Source organism: Neophocaena asiaeorientalis, unplaced genomic scaffold (genome assembly GCF_003031525.2).
Source record: "Neophocaena asiaeorientalis asiaeorientalis breed wild unplaced genomic scaffold, Neophocaena_asiaeorientalis_V1.1 scaffold291, whole genome shotgun sequence".
Lineage (NCBI taxonomy): Eukaryota > Metazoa > Chordata > Mammalia > Artiodactyla > Phocoenidae > Neophocaena > Neophocaena asiaeorientalis.
In genome coordinates this window covers 1658714-1679980 of record NW_020172735.1, presented here as the reverse complement: position 1 = coordinate 1679980, position 21267 = coordinate 1658714, and the positions used below count along the sequence as shown (strand labels likewise).

At 37.9% G+C, this 21267-nt stretch overlaps 1 protein-coding gene across 1 annotated transcript in view; it reads left to right on the top strand.

Moving 5' to 3' along the window:
- Positions 1–21267, top strand: part of WDR64 (WD repeat domain 64) — a 148152-nt gene that overhangs the window by 43129 nt on the left and 83756 nt on the right. Inside the window, exons 8-9 of the mRNA XM_024740483.1 lie at positions 11187–11266; positions 16008–16147. Coding sequence (XP_024596251.1) covers positions 11187–11266; positions 16008–16147 — 220 coding nt within the window. The remainder of the gene's footprint in view (positions 1–11186; positions 11267–16007; positions 16148–21267) is intronic.

Below are 21267 nucleotides of genomic sequence, written 5' to 3'. Positions count from 1 at the left end.
ACAGGAAGCCATTGAATACTTTAGAAAGAAAAGTGATAAAATTCGTGTTTTTGACAGATTACCCTAGCAGCAAAGTGGAGAATGGATTGGGGAAAGGCAAGTTGAAAAGAGGGAGACCAATTGGGAAGATATGGCAATAGTTTAGAAAATAAATGATGGGGATTTGAACTGAACCAGTGAAAGTAAGGATGGAAAGAGAACAGATTCTTGTATAATTTACAAGAACTGGTGACCTACTGGATGAGAGAAATAAAGGAAAGAGAGGAATCTAAGGTTCATTTTTTCATTCTCAACAATATTTAATGTATGCCTATTATAGATCAAAAACTGTTCCAAGAAGTGATATAATGGTATACAAAAAAGACTAACTCTCTCCTCTCCTGGAGTCATATTCTAGTGGGAGAGCAAATAATCAAATGAATAATACAGACTTAGGTGAGTAGGTGGTGGAGATGAAGGAGCATTATGGGATAAAGAGTGATGGGAGGCAGTAATCTTGACAAGATGGTCACGAGAGACTGCTCTGAGGAGATAACATGTGATCAGAGATCTGAGTGAGGTGAAGAGCAAATCATCCAAAGATTTAGAAGAAAAGCATTAGAGCAGCAGACACCAGGCTCAGTTTGGGGAAACTATATACGTGGCTGTGCTTTTCACTACGAGAGAATATAAATAAAGGAATACATTTGCAAGGGAATTCTAGATCACGCCTGCCACTTATTCATTGTCCAAGAGTCTTGAGCATGTTTTTTTAAACTTTTTTGAACCTCAATAACCTCATTTATAAATGGGAATAATACTAACTTCTTAGCTCATGGGATTTTTGTGCTACTCAAATAAGCTGAAATGGGTGAAGGTGCTTTGAAAACTAAACCCCCTTAACAACTGAAAGTATTATTATTTGCTTATAGACATTTAAGGTCTTTTGTGGAGACTGGATTTTTAAAGAACACTGATTTCCACATGCCGCCAAAATCTATGATAATAATAAATACTCTAACACTGCAAGAAAGGAAAGGCACAAGTTTTCCTTTGGGAACAATTTGTATGGACCAATACTCCCTTTTCCAAGTATTAGGACCTTTCAATCAGGTGGTGAATGCTTGTATTAGGTCTTAATGAAATGTTAATAGGTACCTTTTTTTTGTCAGCAAAAACATGCCCTTCAACTGACATGATTCTAGGAATATCTAATTCCCTTTTTTTTTTTTCCAGTGACGTATCCTCAAGAGCAGAATTGAGTTAGACACACTCTTATTCCTTTTATTTATTTATTTATTTATTTATTTATTTATTAACATCTTTACTGGAGTATAATTGCTTTACAATGGTGTGTTAGTTTCTGCTTTATAACAAGGTGAATCAGCTATATATATATATATATATATATCCCCATAACTCTTCCCTCTTGTGTCTCCCTTCCTCCCACCCTCCCTATCCCACCCTTCTTGGTGGTCACTAAGCACCAAGCTATCTCCCTGTGCTATGTGGCTGCTTTCCACTAGCTACTGGTTTTACATTTGATAGTGTATATATGTCTATGCCAATCTCTCACTTTGTCCCAGCTTACCCTTCCCCCTCCCTGTGTCTTCAAGTCCATTCTCCAGTAGGTCTTTATTCCCATCCTGCTCCTAGGTTCGTCATGACGATTTTTTTTCGATTCCATATATATGTGTTAGCATACGGTATTTGTTTTTCTCTTTCTGACTTACTTCACTCTGTATGACAGACTCTAGGTCCATCTACCTCACTACAAATAACTCAGTTTCGTTTCTTTTTATGGCTGAGTAATATTCCATTGTACATACGTGCCACATCTTCTTTATCCATTCATCTGTTGATGGACACTTAGATTGTTTCCATGTCCTGGTTATTGTAAATAGAGCTGCAATGAACATTGTGATACATGACTCTTTTTGAATTATGGTTTTCTCAGGGTATATGCCCAGTAGTGGGATTGCTGGGTCGTATGGTAGTTCTATTTTTAGTTTTTTAAGGAATCTCCATACTGTTCTCCATAGTGGCTGTATCAATTTACACTCCCACCAACAGTGCAAGAGGGTTCCCTTTTCTCCACACCCACCCTCTCCAACATTTATTGTTTGTATTTTTTTTTTTTGCGGTACGTGGGCCTCTCACTGTTGTGGCCTCTCCCGTTGCGGAGCACAGGCTCCAGACGTGCAGGTTCAGCGGCCATGGCTCACGGGCCCAGCCGCTCCGTGGCATGTGGGATCTTCCCGGACTGGAGTACGAACCCGTGTCCCCTGCATCGGCAGGCAGACTCTCAACAACTGCGCCACCAGGGAAACCCTGTAGATTTTTTATTATGGCCATTCTGACTGGTGTGAGGTGATAGCTCATTGTAGTTTCGGTTTGCATTTCTCTAATGATTAATGATGTTGAGCATTTGTTCATGTGTTTGTTGGCAATCTGTACGTCTTCTTTGGAGAAATGTCTATTTAGGTCTTCTGCCCATTTTTGGATTGGGTTGTTTGTTTTTTTGATATTGAGCTGCATGAGCTGCTTGTAAATTTTGGAGATTAATCCTTTGTCAGTTGCTTCATTTGCAAATATTTTCTCTCATTCTGTGGGTTGTCTTTCCATCTTGGTTACAGTTTCCTTTGCTGTGCAAAAGCTTTTAAGTTTCATTAGGTCCTATTTGTTTCTTTTTGTTTTTATTTCCATTTCTCTAGGAGGTGGGTCAAAAAGGATCTTGCTGTGATTTATGTCAGAGAGTGTTCTGCCTATGTTTTCCTCTAAGAGTTTGATAGTGTCTGGCCTTACATTTAGGTGTTTAATCCATTTTGAGTTTATTTTTGTGTATGGTGTTAGGGAGTGTTCTAATTTCATTCATTTATATGTAGCTGTCCACTTTTCCCAGCACTATTTATTGAAGAGGTTGTCTTTTCTCCATTGTATATTCTTGCCTCCTTTATCAAAAATAAGGTGACCATATGTGCGTGGGTTTATCTCTGGGCTTTCTATTCTGTTCCATTGATCTATATTTCTCTTTTTGTGCCAGTATCATACTGTCTGATTACTGTAGTTTTGTAGTATAGTCTGAAGTCAGGGAGCCTGATTCCTCCAGCTCCATTTTTCTTTTTATCCTTGTATCCCATTCCATTTTTACTTATGTGCAAACAGGGACACACACACACACACACACACACACACACACAGATGCAACCATTCTTTGAGTTTAATAAATCTTTTTATTTATATGTTTTGTTCAAAATGAATGTTAGTATGTATTTTTTATTTATGTAATATTATTGTAGGGAATTTAAATTCCTCCTCTCTGCAGTGTTCTGTAGATTTGGTACTTTGTAGCTGTAAACACTTAAATTATCTAGAAGGTTTTCTTTTTCATACTTGCCAGTACTTTCTGGTCTTAGGTCTGAAGAGCATCTATTTTACAATAGGCAGGAGTTTGTCTTTAAGCTCAATTCCAAGCTTCCTAGTATTCACCATATCTCCTGGAATTTGGCCCAAGAGGGTCAGGAAACTGTGAGACAAAAATACACAAACTCAGCAAATAATGATCATTGATCTATTCTGTCAAATTCTGGCTAACTTTTCAACTACTTCCTTGGGTCACTCTCCTAAATCTAGAAGCTAAAGAGATTTCTCAAGTGATACAGTGTAATCATGTTTTCCAGAACTGTCAGTGCCATTGAGGAGTCATTTCAATAGAGAGTCGAGTCCACTCCATCCTTAGATTCATCGTATTCTTATCTCTGCAATTTCTTATGATAAGTCTTAAGCTGAGACAGATGAAACTGCATTTATACTAATTCATAATTGGCCAGTTGTTAAAATGGAAGCCAGTACAGCTCCCAGAAAGGCAGGAAAAAACTCCTCTCAAAAAAAATTTTCCATTTAAGAAATGATTATCATTCTGGTCATAATTTTGTATGGTAATTTCACAAATGTACCAGCAGGAAAATGAACATATGCTATTAATATTGCCATGTAAAGAATATTGGCCTATTGCAAGACATAAGTTGAACCATTAACCCTTTAGTAGCTTGGCAATTCCAAGAGATGAGCAATTAACTACTTAGCATTACTCTTTATTAGTTACCCAGCTTGGAGGCAGATTGTAATATTAGAAAGTATGTAGTGGTTCTCAGTAGGGTTGCTATGGAGCCAGTCAGAACTGGTTTCTTTCTGGCACTCAAGGCTTTGTGACCATTGAACACGTTACCATTAGCTCTACTTAGTCTCAGTTTTTCTGTCTTTAAATGGGAATGAATATACCTACATTGTAGTGTTATAAGGTATGCAAAAATTAACCTAATTTACTCAGGTAAAGTGCCTAGCTTAATGCATGGTATATATAGTTAGTGCTCAATAAATGTAAAAGTTCCTCTTTTTGTTTCCTTAATAAAGATACTGAAATACATCAGAAAATGAATTTTAATACTGAGATCAGGTGGAGTTACTGTAGACCTGTACTGGTTTGTTCTTTGTGTTCCCACTTCTATAGTAGGGGTCAGAAAATGGCATGTGCCATGTTCAGTGGGCCATCTGCTTTTGTAGCATCTGCAAACTAAGAATAAGTTTTACATTTGTAAATGGTTGAAAAAATCAAAAGAAGAATAATATTTCATGACCCATGAAAATTATATGAAATTCAAATTTCATTGCTCATGAAGTTATATGGGAACACAACCATGCTCACTTGTTTACGTGTTATTTACAGCTGTTTTTGTGCTACAGTGGCAGAGAGTAAATAGGAAAGTGTAAAATATTTTTTATCTGGATTCTTAAAGAAAAAGTTTACCATACATGATCTAAAGTTTTCTATTGCACCTTCTCTTGTTCTTTGGGAATGGGTACAATATGGATTAATCATAGGCAATAACCCATAGTGAGGACCACTATTTAAAAAAAATACCTTTACCTGAGGCACGCAAATTTCCTGCCTTACATCATTAAGGAGGAAATAAAAATGACTTCTTCTTTGTCCCCTGCATTCCTTGCATCTACCCCAACCCCAAGGGAAGATAAGAGAGGATACAAGTTTGCTCAATGGCCCTTCACCTTTAGCAATTGCATGATCCCCCTGGGATGCTTTCCTGTCTGAACATCATATTACATTCAGTGAATAACCCTAATTATGTAACGTTCCATCTGATTACCCTGCTTCCCTCTCCAGATCAGAGCTCACAAATTTGTGTAACATTAGCAGGGAAACTGAGGTGAAGTATGCTATGATTCAGGCAAGGTCTTTTGATAGTATAGTGTTTGGTTTTTTTTTTCATTTTGAAGAAATTATTAGAAAATGTTTCTCCTTCAAAAGTACTATTATCTCAGGGAAAAATTCAGAGGGAACTTCCCAGAATCAATATATTTCTATTCTGTGTGACTCTGAAAACTGGTACAGTACTGTCAACCAGTGATATTTTTCCCTGAAGTGTATTCAAACATATTTATTGGAAGTCTTCTGTGTTCAAAGGCCCATGGTATCTACATTTTATTTTGTTATGGAATGGACAATATGGGCCAACATTGTACATCAGACTATGAGTCTAGTGATATCTTGCTGTGGTCACTGTTTAGAGGTGGGTCTCCCTGAGGCATCCTAGACAAGAGGGTGGTCCCCCCCCAACCCCTGGCCTACCACCCCATCCCTGAGGAGGGACCATGGTGTGGAGGACCTGAGCTCAAGTCCAAACACCAAACCAGATATCTCACTGCACTGTAAGATGTTGAGTGAAAACTCTCTTCATTCTTCAGATGTAAAATGCTGTGGAAATACTAGTCAATATTATCATAACTTTCTCAGAGAACACTCTGGTATGTACCAGTTAGAGTAAATTACACCTAGTTACAGAATAAGAAAGCAATCTGTTAAAAACTATGCAGTTGAATATGTATATAAAATATCTGTGAAAAGCAGCTCAAAGTTTTTTCCTAGTTGACATCAATTATATGAATTTTCTTAGCTGCAACTGGCTTTATTGAAAGACACAGTTCATCCATTTCTGGTCCATTTAATTATGTGGGCCAGGAAAATAGATTAATTTTATCTAATGGGCAGGTATTTTTAAAAAAACAAAACAATTTTAATGGGAAGTATGTATGATCACCATTTTACATGCTGAGACATTGATGTAAAAATGTTTGATAGATCCATAATCAACTAACAGGGCATTAAATGTTTCTTTTCCTGCTATCATAGAATTTCAGCTAAAGTTCCATTTAAAGAAAGATATACTAAACCATCCTCACAGAATTATTAGAAGGTAGTCAGACCAGTCCCATGACTCTTATCTTATCAGTCACCCACAGCAATGAAGAAACAACAAGCAATTCTAAAATAGTTGAAAAGGAGGATGCAATTACCTAGCTGTGGAACTCTGGGGAATGCTGAGGCATTTGGTCTGCCATCCCCAGGGTGAGAGTGGAGGTGGGAGAGAGTTTCCCCCACCTCAGACCACCGGAGGAGAGCTCCAGGAGAGCCTGCTCCAGGAGAGCCAAAAAAGCAGGGAAATACATCTGGCTCCCCAGGGGCTACTTGCTGAGGCCCCAAAGGACACAGGCTCACCTTAGGCAAGTTTGACAGGTGACATATGCACATTATGACCACTACTTGCTTCCCCATGGGGAATTCTGAAGGCTGCAGGCTGGACCATATTATGACATGCGGCCCTGAGCACTTTTGCCTTCATGTGTCCCTCCCACCATAACGCTCTCAATATTGCACATTATTTTTGATACAATTTTAAAGACTTCAACTTTTTTAATGTTTTAGGCTCTAAAAGTTTTAGTTTTTCTGATATGAGAAAAAGTTAAAACACTTCTCTTGACCCTAAACTTAAATTTTTTCCTTTGATTTTAAGAACAATTAGAACATTTCTGTGGGCCCCCAAAATTACTGTGGGCCCTCAGCTCTGCCCCTGCTGTGCCTAATGCACACATTCCTACCTGGCAGGAGGGACCCAAGACAATAGGGTGGGGCTGCATTCAGGTTGACACTGTCCTGCATGACTAGCCTGTGTGAATTTCCTGTGGGCCACAGTCAGTGGTTTAGCAGGAGTTTCCCTTTCTAATGGAAACTGGTCCAAGAAGACTTGGTGCTGGGGCACGATGATGTACTAAGAGGCTGTGTTTGGAGACAAGGGTAGAAGAAAATAATGACATTCTCAGTTTATACCTAATCAAGTTCAGTTCATTCAGTCAACCAGAAAAACATGTCATTGGCAAAAGTGTAAATAAGTCACCAGAAATAAGTAGAAACTACTTCTTATCTGGAACGTTTAAACATTTTCAAAATTCTAAATTCTGACTTTAGATTTATGTTACTGAATTAGGACTGCTTTTCATGAACTGTAAATAAGTAGTCATTTGAATAAATTAGGACTATAGTTTAGCTTTGCATTAGCTAGTCAGAAAAATTACTACTATAAACTAGATATAAATTTTTTGGAAGAAAAAATCTTTTAAAATATCTTAGAGGTATCTTTTTACATAGAAGTAGTATAATCTATTCCTGTTTATTTAGTAAACTTCCCACTTAGGACTTAACAACTGATACTTTGTGTTACTTTTGAACTTTAAAATAAAAAGAGCTATTTTTTTCTCCTCTAAATGATCATTCACACTTATCAAAATTGGAAATTTTGTCTAAACTATTGCTATTTTATCATCGTGTATGTTTTTTAAAATATAGGAGCTGTCTCATTCAGAGGTTGCAAACTGGTAGTCTCAGGAGCTAAATGCAACCTGCAAATGGTGTTTTGTTTGGTAGCATTTACAGTCATTTATTTGGTTTTATTAACTGACTCTGGGCCTTGGCTCCCACTTTCCACAGGACATGCACTCTCCATGCACTCCCTGTAGTTTCCTAGCCAGCCGGCTTCGCTCATATGGTTTACCTGCCTGGCTCCTGTACACATCTTAACTAATGAACACTCTCACCTCTGCTATCACAGTTCGCTGATGTTTCCTCTAGGCCAGTGCTGGACATTCAGTTTGTACTCAGTAAATTTTGTTGAGGCCCTACTGAGTGCCCCCCAAAATTGTTTCACAGGCCTTGTTGTCATTGGGGAATTTCTCTCTCTTGATTACTTCCCTTTCAGAGTATACTTTTAGCTCACTATGCCCTCTCCCCAACTCCTTTGCCAACTGCAGACATTATTTAATACAGAAATCTAATGCTTTAATAATCTTAGGTAAGACAGGAACAATTTTCAAACATACTATCCTGAACATTTCCAATATGGAAATTCTATAGTCAACAACCTTCAATGAATCCATAAATTCAGATCTCTTTCTCCCATAACCCTCTAGCTGCTCTAATTTCACTTTTTCCCCCATACGGGGGGAGCTACACTACTGATTAGAAAGTACAATGAGTCATTGGAGTCTTTGTTCATGTACTTTCCCCCTGCCCCAATCCAGGGGCCACTGGTAACGGTTATGCAGGTTGTGTGCTGCATAGTGCTGGCCACCACCTACATAAGCTATGCAGTGGCCTGCTGCACTCCTACTCAGCCACATCCACACAGAAAGCATAAAATCAAAGATTTTAAGTAGTAGAAGCTATTTAAGCTATAACCAAATCCTTGGTCTCATAAGTGGGGAAATTGTAGTTCAGCAAAATTAAGTGACACTTCTAATGTCATATATTTAGCAACAGAATGTGACCAAAATCTAGGCCTCCTGACCTCAACCCTGGGTGCATTCTAAGTCCACTTCACCAGTTTGCCCTGTCAAGCTCCATCCATTTTATGGCAGGTCCCTACAGAAGTCTGCCCTTCCCACTACCTCCTCCTACTGGGGCTCCTTTTAAAAAAGAAATCAGAAAGAGCTCTCATATTCTTTCTTGAAACTATCAGGAACTAACTCAAAAGCAGGGTGCATATACCCCAGAGGGAATGCAAGATGAGCCATCAGAAAGTGGGTAGAAAATTCTAGAAACTCTCTTTCTTTTACATTTTTATCTCATTTTTATTGCTGTTTGTTTATAAGATACATACTCTATTAATTGTGTAATATATGTATATAACTTACAAGTAAATGTTATAGGCATATATGTGAGAAAACATTTTGGAAAAAAATTTAATATGAATTTCTGAGCCCCTTGAAGATTCCGATTTACTAAGTTAGGGATAGGATAAGGAATTTATATTTTAGCATCCAAAGTGATTCTGATTCCAAGTTTAGGAACCACTGCTCTAAGGTCATGAGAATTCCTGACCTAAGTAAAGAGGTTAATGAAGTTCACCTCTAAGTTAAGAGATTGATGAAGTTGAATGTAGGGTTCTAAGGAATACTCTTTACCTTAGGTTTAAGGAAGAATAAAAAGTAACATAATTGGAAAAACTACACATGATCCATGGTTCCCAGTAAGAGCCTCTTATGTAAATTCCTGAATTTAGTTGAGCAAATTTTTTCTTCATAATTTTTCTGACATTAAACAAAGTTGTTTCAGCCAAATCTTATATCTGCATCTTCCCAAAGACTGCAATTCAGACTTCATTTACATGCTCTCTCATTGACTTTGTGATTGTGTTCTGAGAAATCTACAGCTTGTGTTTAATTCCCATCCATTTCTTTTATAACCTAAATTCACATTGGGCACTTATAATGAAAATTTATTCTCACCTGAAGTTTAGGGTGATAATTGCAATCCAAGATGCTTCTGGGTATTGCCCCTTAGGTTTATTATCTCAAAGATAACCCCAAAATATAAGCTACATAGAAGTTATGCTTTATGAGGCCCAGTTTTTGTAAAGAGCCACATTTGAAGAAGCGTAGTCTAGTGGGCAAAAAGAATTAAAAAGAAACTGCAATATAATTTAAAATTACAAATACATGTACCCCTTGACTTGCAATACCACTTCTAAGAACTTGTCTTTTAGAAATACATACATATGAAATGGTACTTTTATAAGAAAGTTGCAGTATTATTTGTAATCACAAAAAATTTGAGAAAGCTTGATGTCCCTCAGAAATTAAGTGATGATTTAGTCTTACAAAGGAATACTCTATGACAATTAGAAAAAAGAATGAGAAAATTTTTTACCTACTGATTTGGAAAGATCATCAAGATATATTATTAAGTGAAAAAACCAAGGAACAGAATAGTATATATTACCAATTTATTTAAGAAAAAAGAAAAGAAAAGGAAACATACAAGGCAAGAGGAGACTAAGGTCAGGTGCTTTATGCCTAAGGGAAAATAACATGGTACTAGACTAGAAAATAACACAAAAGACTTTATTTAGTTGGTGGGGGCAGGAGGGTGGAGTCCAGGAAAGGCCTTTCTGAGAAAGTGATGTTTAAGCTGACACTTACAGGAGGGTGTCTGTTAGTGTGACTAGGATCCGGGGAAAGAAAATCTTTGGCCTGTGCAGAAGCTCTTGAGGAGAAAGAGAGTTCAGTGAGGCCAGAAAGGAAGCTAAAGAGACCACATGGCTGGATCCAGGGGAAGAGGAGAGCATGGAGTGAGCCTGAAAAGGTGACAAGGACCATCCAGCACCATATGGGCTTGGTGGGCCAGGTGAAGGAACCTGGTGTTTCTTAGAGTATCAGGAGTCCACTGGAGAAAAGTGATGTGATCCAACTCATGTTTTAGAAAGATCACTTTGGCTGCAACTTGACAACAGGATTTGGAGTGGGATTGGGGAAAAAGAATGGGAAATAGTAGAAGCTGAGAGATTAGCAGTTTATTGCAGTAGTTCCGGTGAGAGGGGATGGAGAGTTGAACCAAGACATTGTGGCGGAAATGGGAAGAAGTGGTCAGATTTCATGTCTATTTAGGAGGTAAAGTCAACAAGACTTGACAGCAAGTTGGATGTGGGTAGTGAGTGAGAGGGAAGTATCCAAATACATTCCTGCCATTCTGTACTACACTCATTTAGCTGAGCAATATACTTTCTGGCTTAAGACGTGATATATCTCTGCCCATTCTTAACACCAGCACAACTGCAACTCCAGGGTGGAGGAAAGGATTTCTTTTTAAACGGAAACAATGCAAATGCTGCATTGATATCATATTATGAAGTAGATTCTGTGGGTCAGTAAGAATTTAATCTTTGCTTATAATATTTTCTGTGGGTAAATGGATTCATAACAAATTAGAAGTGAGCCTCTCGAACACAATCTGTTTATAAGTTGGAATTAGCTTTATAAAGAAAAATATACAAGCTTTATATCTAATTTGTGTTTTGCAGGCCTGTCAGAGAGTTTTCCATGCCAAGAGGAGCAAACACTTTTTGTTACAGTATAAAAGCAAATGTGATTGTCACGGGAGGTAAGAGGACATTTCGTGTTACACAGAGATTTTCTACTTTGCAAAGAGTGCTCTCCTTAATTAACACAGTTATAGAGTTTCATACAGTGATCGCATTTTACTGCTAGAGAAAACTTTTAGAGAATTTTAAAGTTCGTATAAAGTCAAATCTGTCATTCTTTTTCTTTGTGGCTTTTTGATTTGGTGGCACACTTAGAAAGGCCTTCCCCAGCCTGTGAATGCGTGAAACAAATTCTCCCATATTTACTATAATTTTTTGTTTGTTGTATATTTTCCTTTTAAATCTTTAATCTCTCTAGAACTTGTTTCAATGTGTAAGAGCATGAATTCCTAGCCTGGGGCCCATGTGTGGGCTTTAAGGGAGTCCTACAGCCCCTGCGGCTGAATGCTTGTGTATCTATGTGCATTTTTCTGGAAAGAAAGTCCAAAATTTTATCAAATCCTCAAAGGAGTCCCTGACAAAAAGGTCAAGAGCCAATGGTTTAGCAGTAACAGAGAAGAGGACCAGGGATAGAGTGTTGAAAAATACCAATATTTAAGGGCTAAGATTATCTGCTGAGAGTAGGAGGAAAGATGACAAATACTTGAGGGGAAAGGTGACGGACTGAAATATTCTTCCGGCCTCAGACTCCTTATCTATCATACTGAGGTTCTAAGACTGGGATGGCTTTCAGCCTGGGCTCTGTAGTCAGACTGCCTAGGAACAAATCCTGGCTCTCTTACTGGCAAGCGGTGTGGCCTTTTATAGGTTATTTAATTACTGTATGCTTCAATCTCACCTGCAAAATGGAGCTGATAATAATACATACTCATAATGGTATTATAAGAATAAAGTACTTACACAGGCAGGGTCTTGCACGTAATAAGTCTTCAATCCAAATTTGCTAATACTGTTGCTAACAATAACAAAAAAACACCTACTTCATATGGTAGTGTTTAAGATTAATTGAGGTAAGGTATGCCTGGCACATAGTAGGTTATCAATAATTATTAATTCAATTCATTTACAACAGTTAGGCACAATCACTTTGATCAACTTATACAGGTTTTGTTGGAATAAATTGAAAGCTTCAGTTCATTAGGAGGCTGTTACAGAAGTCATGAGTGAGATGGTGAGGGTCTGAGTTATTGTAGGTGCTCTAGAAAAGGAAAAGCAAGAGTCAGTCTCTAAGACATGGAAAAATAAATTATTCATAAGACCTGGAGACAGAATGATATTGGGGATTAATAAAAGGGAGCAGCCATCTCCAAGTTTGTAAGGAGGGAAACATAGAAGAATAGCAGTTGCATTGATAATTACATAGAAATTGAGAAGAGGGTGCTTATATGGAGAAAGAATGCAAACAAAATTTCAATTTTGAACTTAAATATCAAGTGTCAATTAGACATCTGAGAGGATATTCCTACTGGTGATGGGTAAAGATCTGGCTGGAGATAGGAGCTGTTAAGGACTCCGTAGGCTACCTGTGTGTTGGAGAAGATGAGCTCCCAGAGGCTCCTCAAGGAGATCAGGGTCACCTTAAAGGAAACAAGGGACATGTAGACTTGAAAGATGTAAACGAGCAAAACAGAAACACAAACAAATAAACATCAAGAAAATGGCCTATACTGGAGATCTGAATTTTAAAAGAGAAAAAAGATTTTGAAAAAGAGGAGTTTTTGAGGATTTGCATTTTCTACTAACAGAAGCTCCATAACTGTGGCAATTCAATAAATTACAAACGGTGGAAAGAATTAGCTGCTTGTCAGTCATACTGCTAAATGTTTTCTTGCCTTTGAAAGAGTGCTAGAAACACTATAATTAGCAGGTTTTCAAAGCTGAAATGGGGATCTTATAATAATTAACACTGAGGTTAGTGAGAGTCAAATGCTTTAATCCATAAGCACTGAAGTGGTTTGAGTCCCAAAACATTACCAAACACATTTTTTTTCCCAGAACTGATTAAAATACTTAAGACTACAAAGTATACAAAAGTTGGTCCATTCCTTTTCTCTTTTTTAAATAAAATTAATTAGTTTATTTCTTAAAATTTATTTTATTTTTGGCTACGTTGGGTCTTTGTTGCTGCTCATGGGCTTTTCTCTGGTTGTGGTGAGTGGGGGCTACTCTTCGGTGCAGTGTGTAGGCTTCTCATTGTGGTGGCTTGTCTTGCTGCAGAGCACAGTCTCTAGGCACACGAGCTTCAGTAGTTGTGGCATGCAGGCTCAGTAGTTATGCCTTGCAGGCTCTAGAGCACAGGCTCAGTAGTTGCGGTGCACGGGCTTAGTTGCTCCGCAGCCTATGGGATCTTCCTGGATCAGGGCTTGAACCCGTGTCCCCTGCCTTGGCAGGCGGATTCTTAACCACTGAGCCACCAGGGAAGCCCTGGTCCATTCTTATGTTTTGCATTCTTTTGTGTGGGAACGAAGGGTTGTCCAAAGGAATTGGTTAAGATTAATGTGACAGCATATCTTTCAGAACAATCAGATTTTAGAAATCAAATCTCACTGTAGCCACGTATTTAAGTACTACTTTTTCAAAGGCTTTGTGTGCTGGGCTCAGGTTGAAGCAGGACAGAAGTCATTGCTTTTATCTAACTGAAGACAAGCTGCCGTGAATGCAGCATCCACTGCAGTCTGATTCTCAGGCAATTTTGCTGCTTACTCTCTCACCACCAATATACTCTCCTTCCCTCACCTACTCCCTCCTTCTGACTTCCGGCCAGGACCATTGCAAGTAATGAGCCAAGATAGTCAGGAAAGGGCAATGGGGGATCAGGAAATTATGATACAAGCATTCTACTTCTTTTATTGAAAACATCTGATTTTAGTATTTCTTCTGTTCCCTTATGTGTTATAGATCTCATTATGGAGCTCTCTACATGATAGCCTTAATTAGTACAGCTTAAAGAGTTGGATTCCTGTGTGTGCTTAGAAACATCAGTATTGAGTGTCAGGAAACTTGCCCCCAGTCTAAGCCGTGACTCCCACATATTGCTTTTCAGGTTCTTATCCAGACACCTGTCTTTCTTTTCTTGCTGTCTTTAACTGAAATGTAGGTTTGTGACCAGTTAATGCTTTGTTTTTCTGAATACACGAAGCTGTGGTTATATATTGAATAACATCTAATTGGAAAACTCGGCTCCAATTTTTCAAAAGGACAATTTAGTTTATCTCCTATGAACAGGAAGTTTTTAAAACAATAGTATCAGAGTATTATGTTCAAAAGAATCTTAAAATTTATGTAGTCCAACGTCTTCATTTTACCAGATAAGGAAAATGAGCACCAGGCAGAGATTAAGTGATTGTTGAAAATCATACAGTTGGTTAGTGGCCAGGCTATGACTAAACCCAGTTCTTCTATCTTCTAGTTCACTGTTTTCATTAGTTTTGCTTTCCAGTAGACTACAACAAAATTTTTAAAAATAAGATTTGAACCACAATCTAATTTTAAGTAAGTGTTGTGGCAGGCCCAAAGCTGAGGACAGATTTAAGTATAAACTTTAAATGCACAGTGTACTTGAAAAAAAATTAACTTTATGTCCTCAAAGGAGATTACCCTGTCATGAAGTGAAAGTGCAGCTATCCTTATGTGTACCTCAAGGCTGAGGCAGGATACTCTTTGTAGGAAACCAAATACTGCCTGCTGTGTGCATTTTGGGAGAAGAAATTTGAAGAAATCTTACATGGAAGGGGGCCAATAGCACTTATTCATCTAACATCTCGCCTCCTTTAGTGAATATGTGTACTCTAAGCATTTACCAAATGGTGCAGGCCCAGCGGCCATGGCTCACGGGCCCAGCCGCTCCGCGGCATGTGGGATCTTCCCGGACCGGGGAACGAACCCGTGTCCCCTGTATCGGCAGGCGGACTCTCAACCACTGCGCCACCAGGGAAGCCCGAAAAATGTTATTCTTAACTCTGAAAATAAAAACTTTATTCGTGGGACTTCCCTGGCCATCAAGTGGCCACTCCTCACTACGATTGCAGGGGGAACAGGTTCGATCCCTGGTTGGGGAACTAAGATCCTGCATGCTGCATGGTGCGGCCAAAAAGAAAAAAGAAGTCTATTTGTAAGAGAGAAAAAGAAGTTAACAGTGACAACCTATAGGGTGTGGAACTAGGGATTATAAGGGAAAAGAGGACATTTTTACAATAATAATACCCTTCCATACTGTTTAAATCTTTCACTATGTACCTATATGATTTTAACAATTAATAAAATCTTATCTATGCCATGATAGTAATTGCATATAAATTTTGTATGCTCATGAGTATGTGCTAGAAGGGAAGATGGAAAAACAAAAACAGCTGATTTGTTATAATGGTAAAGATTATGTGCAATTTTTCACTTTCTTTGATTCCTTTTATTATTATAATGCTTGCATAATTTAAAAATGTAGAAACAAAAGAACAGCTGTCTTAAGTACTTTTGGGAAGTAAATAAAGTATAAATAATACATTAATGCATGAATGAGTAGGAAAGTGTTAAATCAAGAAAAGGACTCATAGAATATTTATGAGAATTCACATTTATATATGTAAATACAATTATTAAAAAACAGCCTTGACAAGAAGAAGCAGATCCAAAACAAGTCTAGACTCTTAGCAAGTCAATCATAGACAACATCCTGGAAGAAACAGACTGTGATTTGATATTAGAAGAAAGATAAGGATATGATTAAGGGTGAGAGAGACTCTTTAAACTGTGACCACCTGCAACTCTGAGAAAATAAATAATCTTCACGTGTCCTTCTTTCAGGAGATGATAAAGTGCTCCGGTTGTGGCACCCCAATATCAGCACCAAGCCAGTAGGGAAACTTGTGGGGCACATGTTCAGTATCACCGAGATTGTAACAAATGAGACAGACCAACATGTCATCAGCCTATCTTCTGCAAAGGTAACAAAAAGAAAACAACAAAAATGAAACAGAACAATTCTTTCCCTTAAAATCAACTATTGGAAAACCTAGAATACATACAATTTTTGACTGAAATGGCTGATAGTCACTGAGAAAAATATTGTGAATTTGGATAAGGAAATGATAAGTCACTGTGCTCTGTTTCTATTGATTTCAGCATAAGAAAGAACATATTTAAAGACAAGAATAAAAGGAATACAACATTAGAAAGAGAGCCTATCCTCAATAGTAAAACACAATATAGCCCTCCCATGATCATTAAAGACAGAAAAAATAAGGATTTCTAGACATAGATAACAAACTTATGGTTACGAAAGGGGAAAGGGAGTGGGGGAGGAATAAATTAGGAGTTTGGGATTAGCAGATACAAACTACTATATATATAATAGATAAACAACAAGGTCCTACTGTATAGCACAGGGAACTATATTCAATATTCTGTAATAAACCATAATGAAAAAGAATATGGAAAACAATATATAATGTATAACTGAATCACTTTGTTGTACACCAGAATCTAACACAACATTGTAAATCAACTCTACTTCAATTTTTAAAAAAGCAAAGAAGGAACAAAGACAGATTTCTGTTGTTATTGCTATTACTACACAGTGTTTTAAATGTTCTAAATAATGTAATAAAAAAAGAAAAATGACTTACAACTATTAGAAATGAGACTGCATATTTGCAAATCATGTGATTGCTGGAAAAATTCAAAAAGTTTTAGAGCATATAAATTTGGTAAAGTAGCTGGTTATATTGATAGTAGCAATTTATAAAATTAAATTTCTGTGTAAGAGCAGAAACAGAAAACAATGGTCAAAGGGGTAGTAGCATTCACAAGAGCAAAAATGTATGAAATGCCTAGAAATAATCTTAACAAGCAATATTCACTGTTAATATTGCTAACTATGAAGTTCTTCTGAGGTACTTTTATTTAAGAACATGAAAGTAGGGACTTTCCTAAATGGGAGTATTATACTGTAAGAGATACTCTCCATCAAATTAAGCTATACACTTAATGTTATTCAGGATTATTTAGACATTAGTTTGCCAAATTTAATGTAAAAGTGTTGACATGAAAGAATATCCTAGAAACTTTGGAAAATATGATTACAAGATGACACTTTCCTTATCAGATATTAAAAATTATAGTAAAGCCTCAATAAATAAAACAGAACAGCAGTCAATGCATCAGTAGACACATCTATGAAACAAAAGAGAAAATTCACACACGAGTGTGAATGGGAATTTCGTATATGATAAAAGTAGCATTTTAAATCTGTGAGCAAAGGATTGTTTGTTCATTAAATGTTGGGAAAACTGATTAACTATATTAGGAAAAAATAAGTAATCAGATCATCATTTCACAATTAACAACAAAATGTACTCCATATGGATTAAAGATTTTAAATGTAAAATATAAAACCTTAGTAGTCCTAAAATTTTCCAGAAAAAAACACAGGTGAATATTCATGTAGCCATCAGGTAATTCCTAGGCATAACACCTATGGCTGAAGAAAAAAAATAAATGTGACTACATAAACATTCATACTGTAAAGTATTATAATAGCTATCATTTATCAAATGCTTACTAAGAAGCACACACTGTGCTCATTATTTTACATCACAACTTACTTGATGCTAATAACAACCCTGTAATTATCTCAATTTTGCACATGTAAAGGAAAATGACATCTAAATAACTTGCATTAAATAAGTGTAGCCGGGCTTCCCTGGTGGCGCAGTGGTTGAGAGTCCGTCTGCCTATGTAGGGTACACGGGTTCGTGCACCGGTCCGGGAAGATCCCACATGCCGCAGAATGGCTGGGCCCGTGAGCCATGGCCGCTGAGCCTGCGCGTCCGGAACCTGTGCTCTGCAACGGGAGCGGCCACAACAGTGAGAGGCCCGCGTACCGCAAAAAAAAAGTGTAGCCAATTCTGTATCTGTCCTGAGCCCAGACAGCCTTCTTTTACCCATAAAAAAGGATAAAGAAAGATAGCAGAAGGGGGAAAAAATGCAACAAAAATGACATAAACTGGAATAATATTCTTAAACAAACAAAAAATGTTAACAAATCAGTAGGAAAAAAGGAGGAGGGAAGAGGGAGATGGCAAAGAATACAGACATGTTCACATAGTACTGTTGGGGGTAAAGTTGGCAAAAATTCATGGGCTAACAAAATAAATTTTTATTCTAATAAAATAATCAGGGGCTTCCCTGGTGGCGCAGTGGTTGAAAGTCCGCCTGCCAATGCTGGGGACACGGGTTCGTGCCCCGGTCTGGGAAGATCCCACATGCCGCGGAGCGACTGAGTCCGTGAGCCATGGACGCTGAGCCTGCGCGTCCGGAGCCTGTGCTCCGCAACGGGAGAAGCCACAGCAGTGAGAGGCCTGCATACCGCATAAAAAAAAAAAAAAAAAAATCATCATCATCAAAGCGCCCAGAGATCTATGTTAAAGGATATTCATTGTGCTATTGCTTCTATTGGTTTAAAAAATAAAAAGGAAAAGAAAAAAGGAAGGGAAATATTAGGGAGTGAGAAATTCAGTGTCTAAAAATAAGGCTTTTATCAGTAATTTACTTATTTTCCCTCAGTTTTATTGAAATGTAATTGACGTATAACACTGTATGAGATTAAGGTGTATGGCATAATGATCTGACTTACATACATCATGAAATGATAACCACAGTAGGTTCAGTGAATGCTCATCATCTAGAGACTGTCGTACTAAGTGAAGTAAGTCAGTCAGAGAAAGACAAATATCATATGATATTGCTTATATGTGGAACCTAAAAAAATGATACAAATGAACTTATTTACAGAACAGAATGGAGTCACAGATGTAGAAAACAAACTTACGGTCACCAGGGGGGGAGCGGGGGGAGGAGGGATAAATTGGGAGATTGGGATTGACATATACACACTACTATATATGAAACAGATAACTTATAAGGACCTACTGTATAGCAGAGGGAACTCTACTCTGTAATGGCCTATATGGGAAAATAATCTAAAAAAAGAGTGGATACGTGTATATGTATAGCTGAGTCACTTTTTTAAAAAGGTGGAAAACCCTAAAATAAAGTCTTTTAAACAGGAAGAAATCTTTTTTAACTCTTAAGTTCATAAAGATATCCTCCTCTAAAATTTTCTAAAAATTATAGTTTCTTTTTAATATTTAGGGGCATGTGTCTGTATGTGTGTGTGTGCATGCGTGTGTGTGTGTGTGTGTGTGTGTGTGTGTGTGTGTCTATATGCTAGCTCCTCCACATCTGCAACCATCTTTCACATAGCCCCTTGGGCCCCAGTCTAGAAATAGGTCTAGTCCCTGAGCCAGAGATTGCCTTGGTTTAGTTTCTGGTCAGAAGGCAGAGTCCCTCCCTTTCACTGATCTTACAACTTTCTCTAAACGATGCCTCCAGATGAAAATAGAGCACAGCCTATTGCTTCTCAGTCTCCTTTTCCTGAACTGGGAGACCTGCTCTGGGTGCTGCCATGGAGTAGTGATAGTGCTTTTGGTCCTGTCTGCCCTGCAGGAGCTGCTCCCCTGATACCACTGTCTGTTCCAAACAAGTGCCCAGGCTCTGGCGGGAGCCCACTCACTGCTTTGTATGCCTCTCTTAGTTGGATCTGTAGAGATTATATATCTTGCTTTGAAGCCTTGCTATTTCTTTTTGCTCTCTCTTTTTATATTTTCTCTACTATTTCTCTGTGTTTGGAGAAGAAATGGCAGAGTGAGGCATAAATTTATTGCAGTATTCTGACCTGAATTCTAACTCTTTAATTCTCTTTATGACAGGTTTAAAGAAAGAGTAACAGTTAGCTAGATAGAGAGGAAATAGTAGATGATAGGAAGAGTATGTGTGAATGCACATAGACGATAAAGAGAAAAATGTTTTGGAAATTGGAAGCAGTTTGTTATGACAGTAACTAAGACAGCCTATGGGGAGAGGGCAGCAGAAAAACCTAGAGGAGAGACGCAGCATAATGAGTCTTGTGTCTTCTGCCAGCCCAATAATCACCACTTCCCTAAAAACCCACAAAAGACCTAAAGAACTGAAGAGAAGAGAAATATGATAAAGAAAATAGAATCACTCCATAGAGTGATTTGAAACATCACTGGTTTCAAAACATATTCACAACAATTCATTGAGGTGGAGAGTACTGGTGTTTTATGTCCATTCTAGAAACAAGAAAACCGAGGCTAAAGGAATTTAAATGATGGGCTAGAACTGAAACCCAAAACCCCTTTTGCTTCATCCCTTGTTCTTTCCTCCAACTACAATTCTAAGCATATACACGTACAGTAAAAAGACTGCCAACCATGAAGTATCTCAGCCAAAACAATAGAATCAAAAACAGTTACGGACTTCCCTGGTGGTGCAGTGGTTAACAATCTACCTGCCAATGCAGGGAACACAGGTTCGAGCCCTGGTCCGGGAAGATCCCACATGCCATGGAGCAATTAAGCCTGTCCGCCACAACTACTGAGCCTGTGCTCTAGAGCTCGCGAGCCAAAACTACTGGGCCCGTGAGCTGCAACTACTGAAGCCTGCACACCTAGAGCCCATGCTCCACAACAAGTGAAGCTACCGCACCGCAATGAAGAGTAGCCCCCACTCGCCGCAACTAGGGAAAGCCCATGCACAGCAACAAAGACCCAATGCAGCCATAAATAAATAAAACAGTTAGAACAGAGATAAATTTCTTTGGCTTTCCTTGATTCCACTTTTAGATTTTTCCCCTACTTGTCTCCCTGAACCTAATTCATAATTAGACCCTGAACTTAAATTTATAAAGAGTTCATTACACTTGCTTACTCTGTGATGCAAACACTGATAAATTTCAATATTCTAGCTAATCCCCAAACTTGCATTTTTATAAGAACAAAAGAAGTAACTCCCAATTGTACATATTCTGAGTAATAGTGGCCTACAGAGTGTATACATGTGAGCCAAAGCTCCTAATCACATGACTTTGACATTTTTATGCTCCTACATATAAGGACCAACCTGCCTTCACAATAGTGAAGTTTCTAATTTAATTAACCAAATTCTAAGTGTCTCAAATAAGAAGCCAGTATCTCTGTTAACA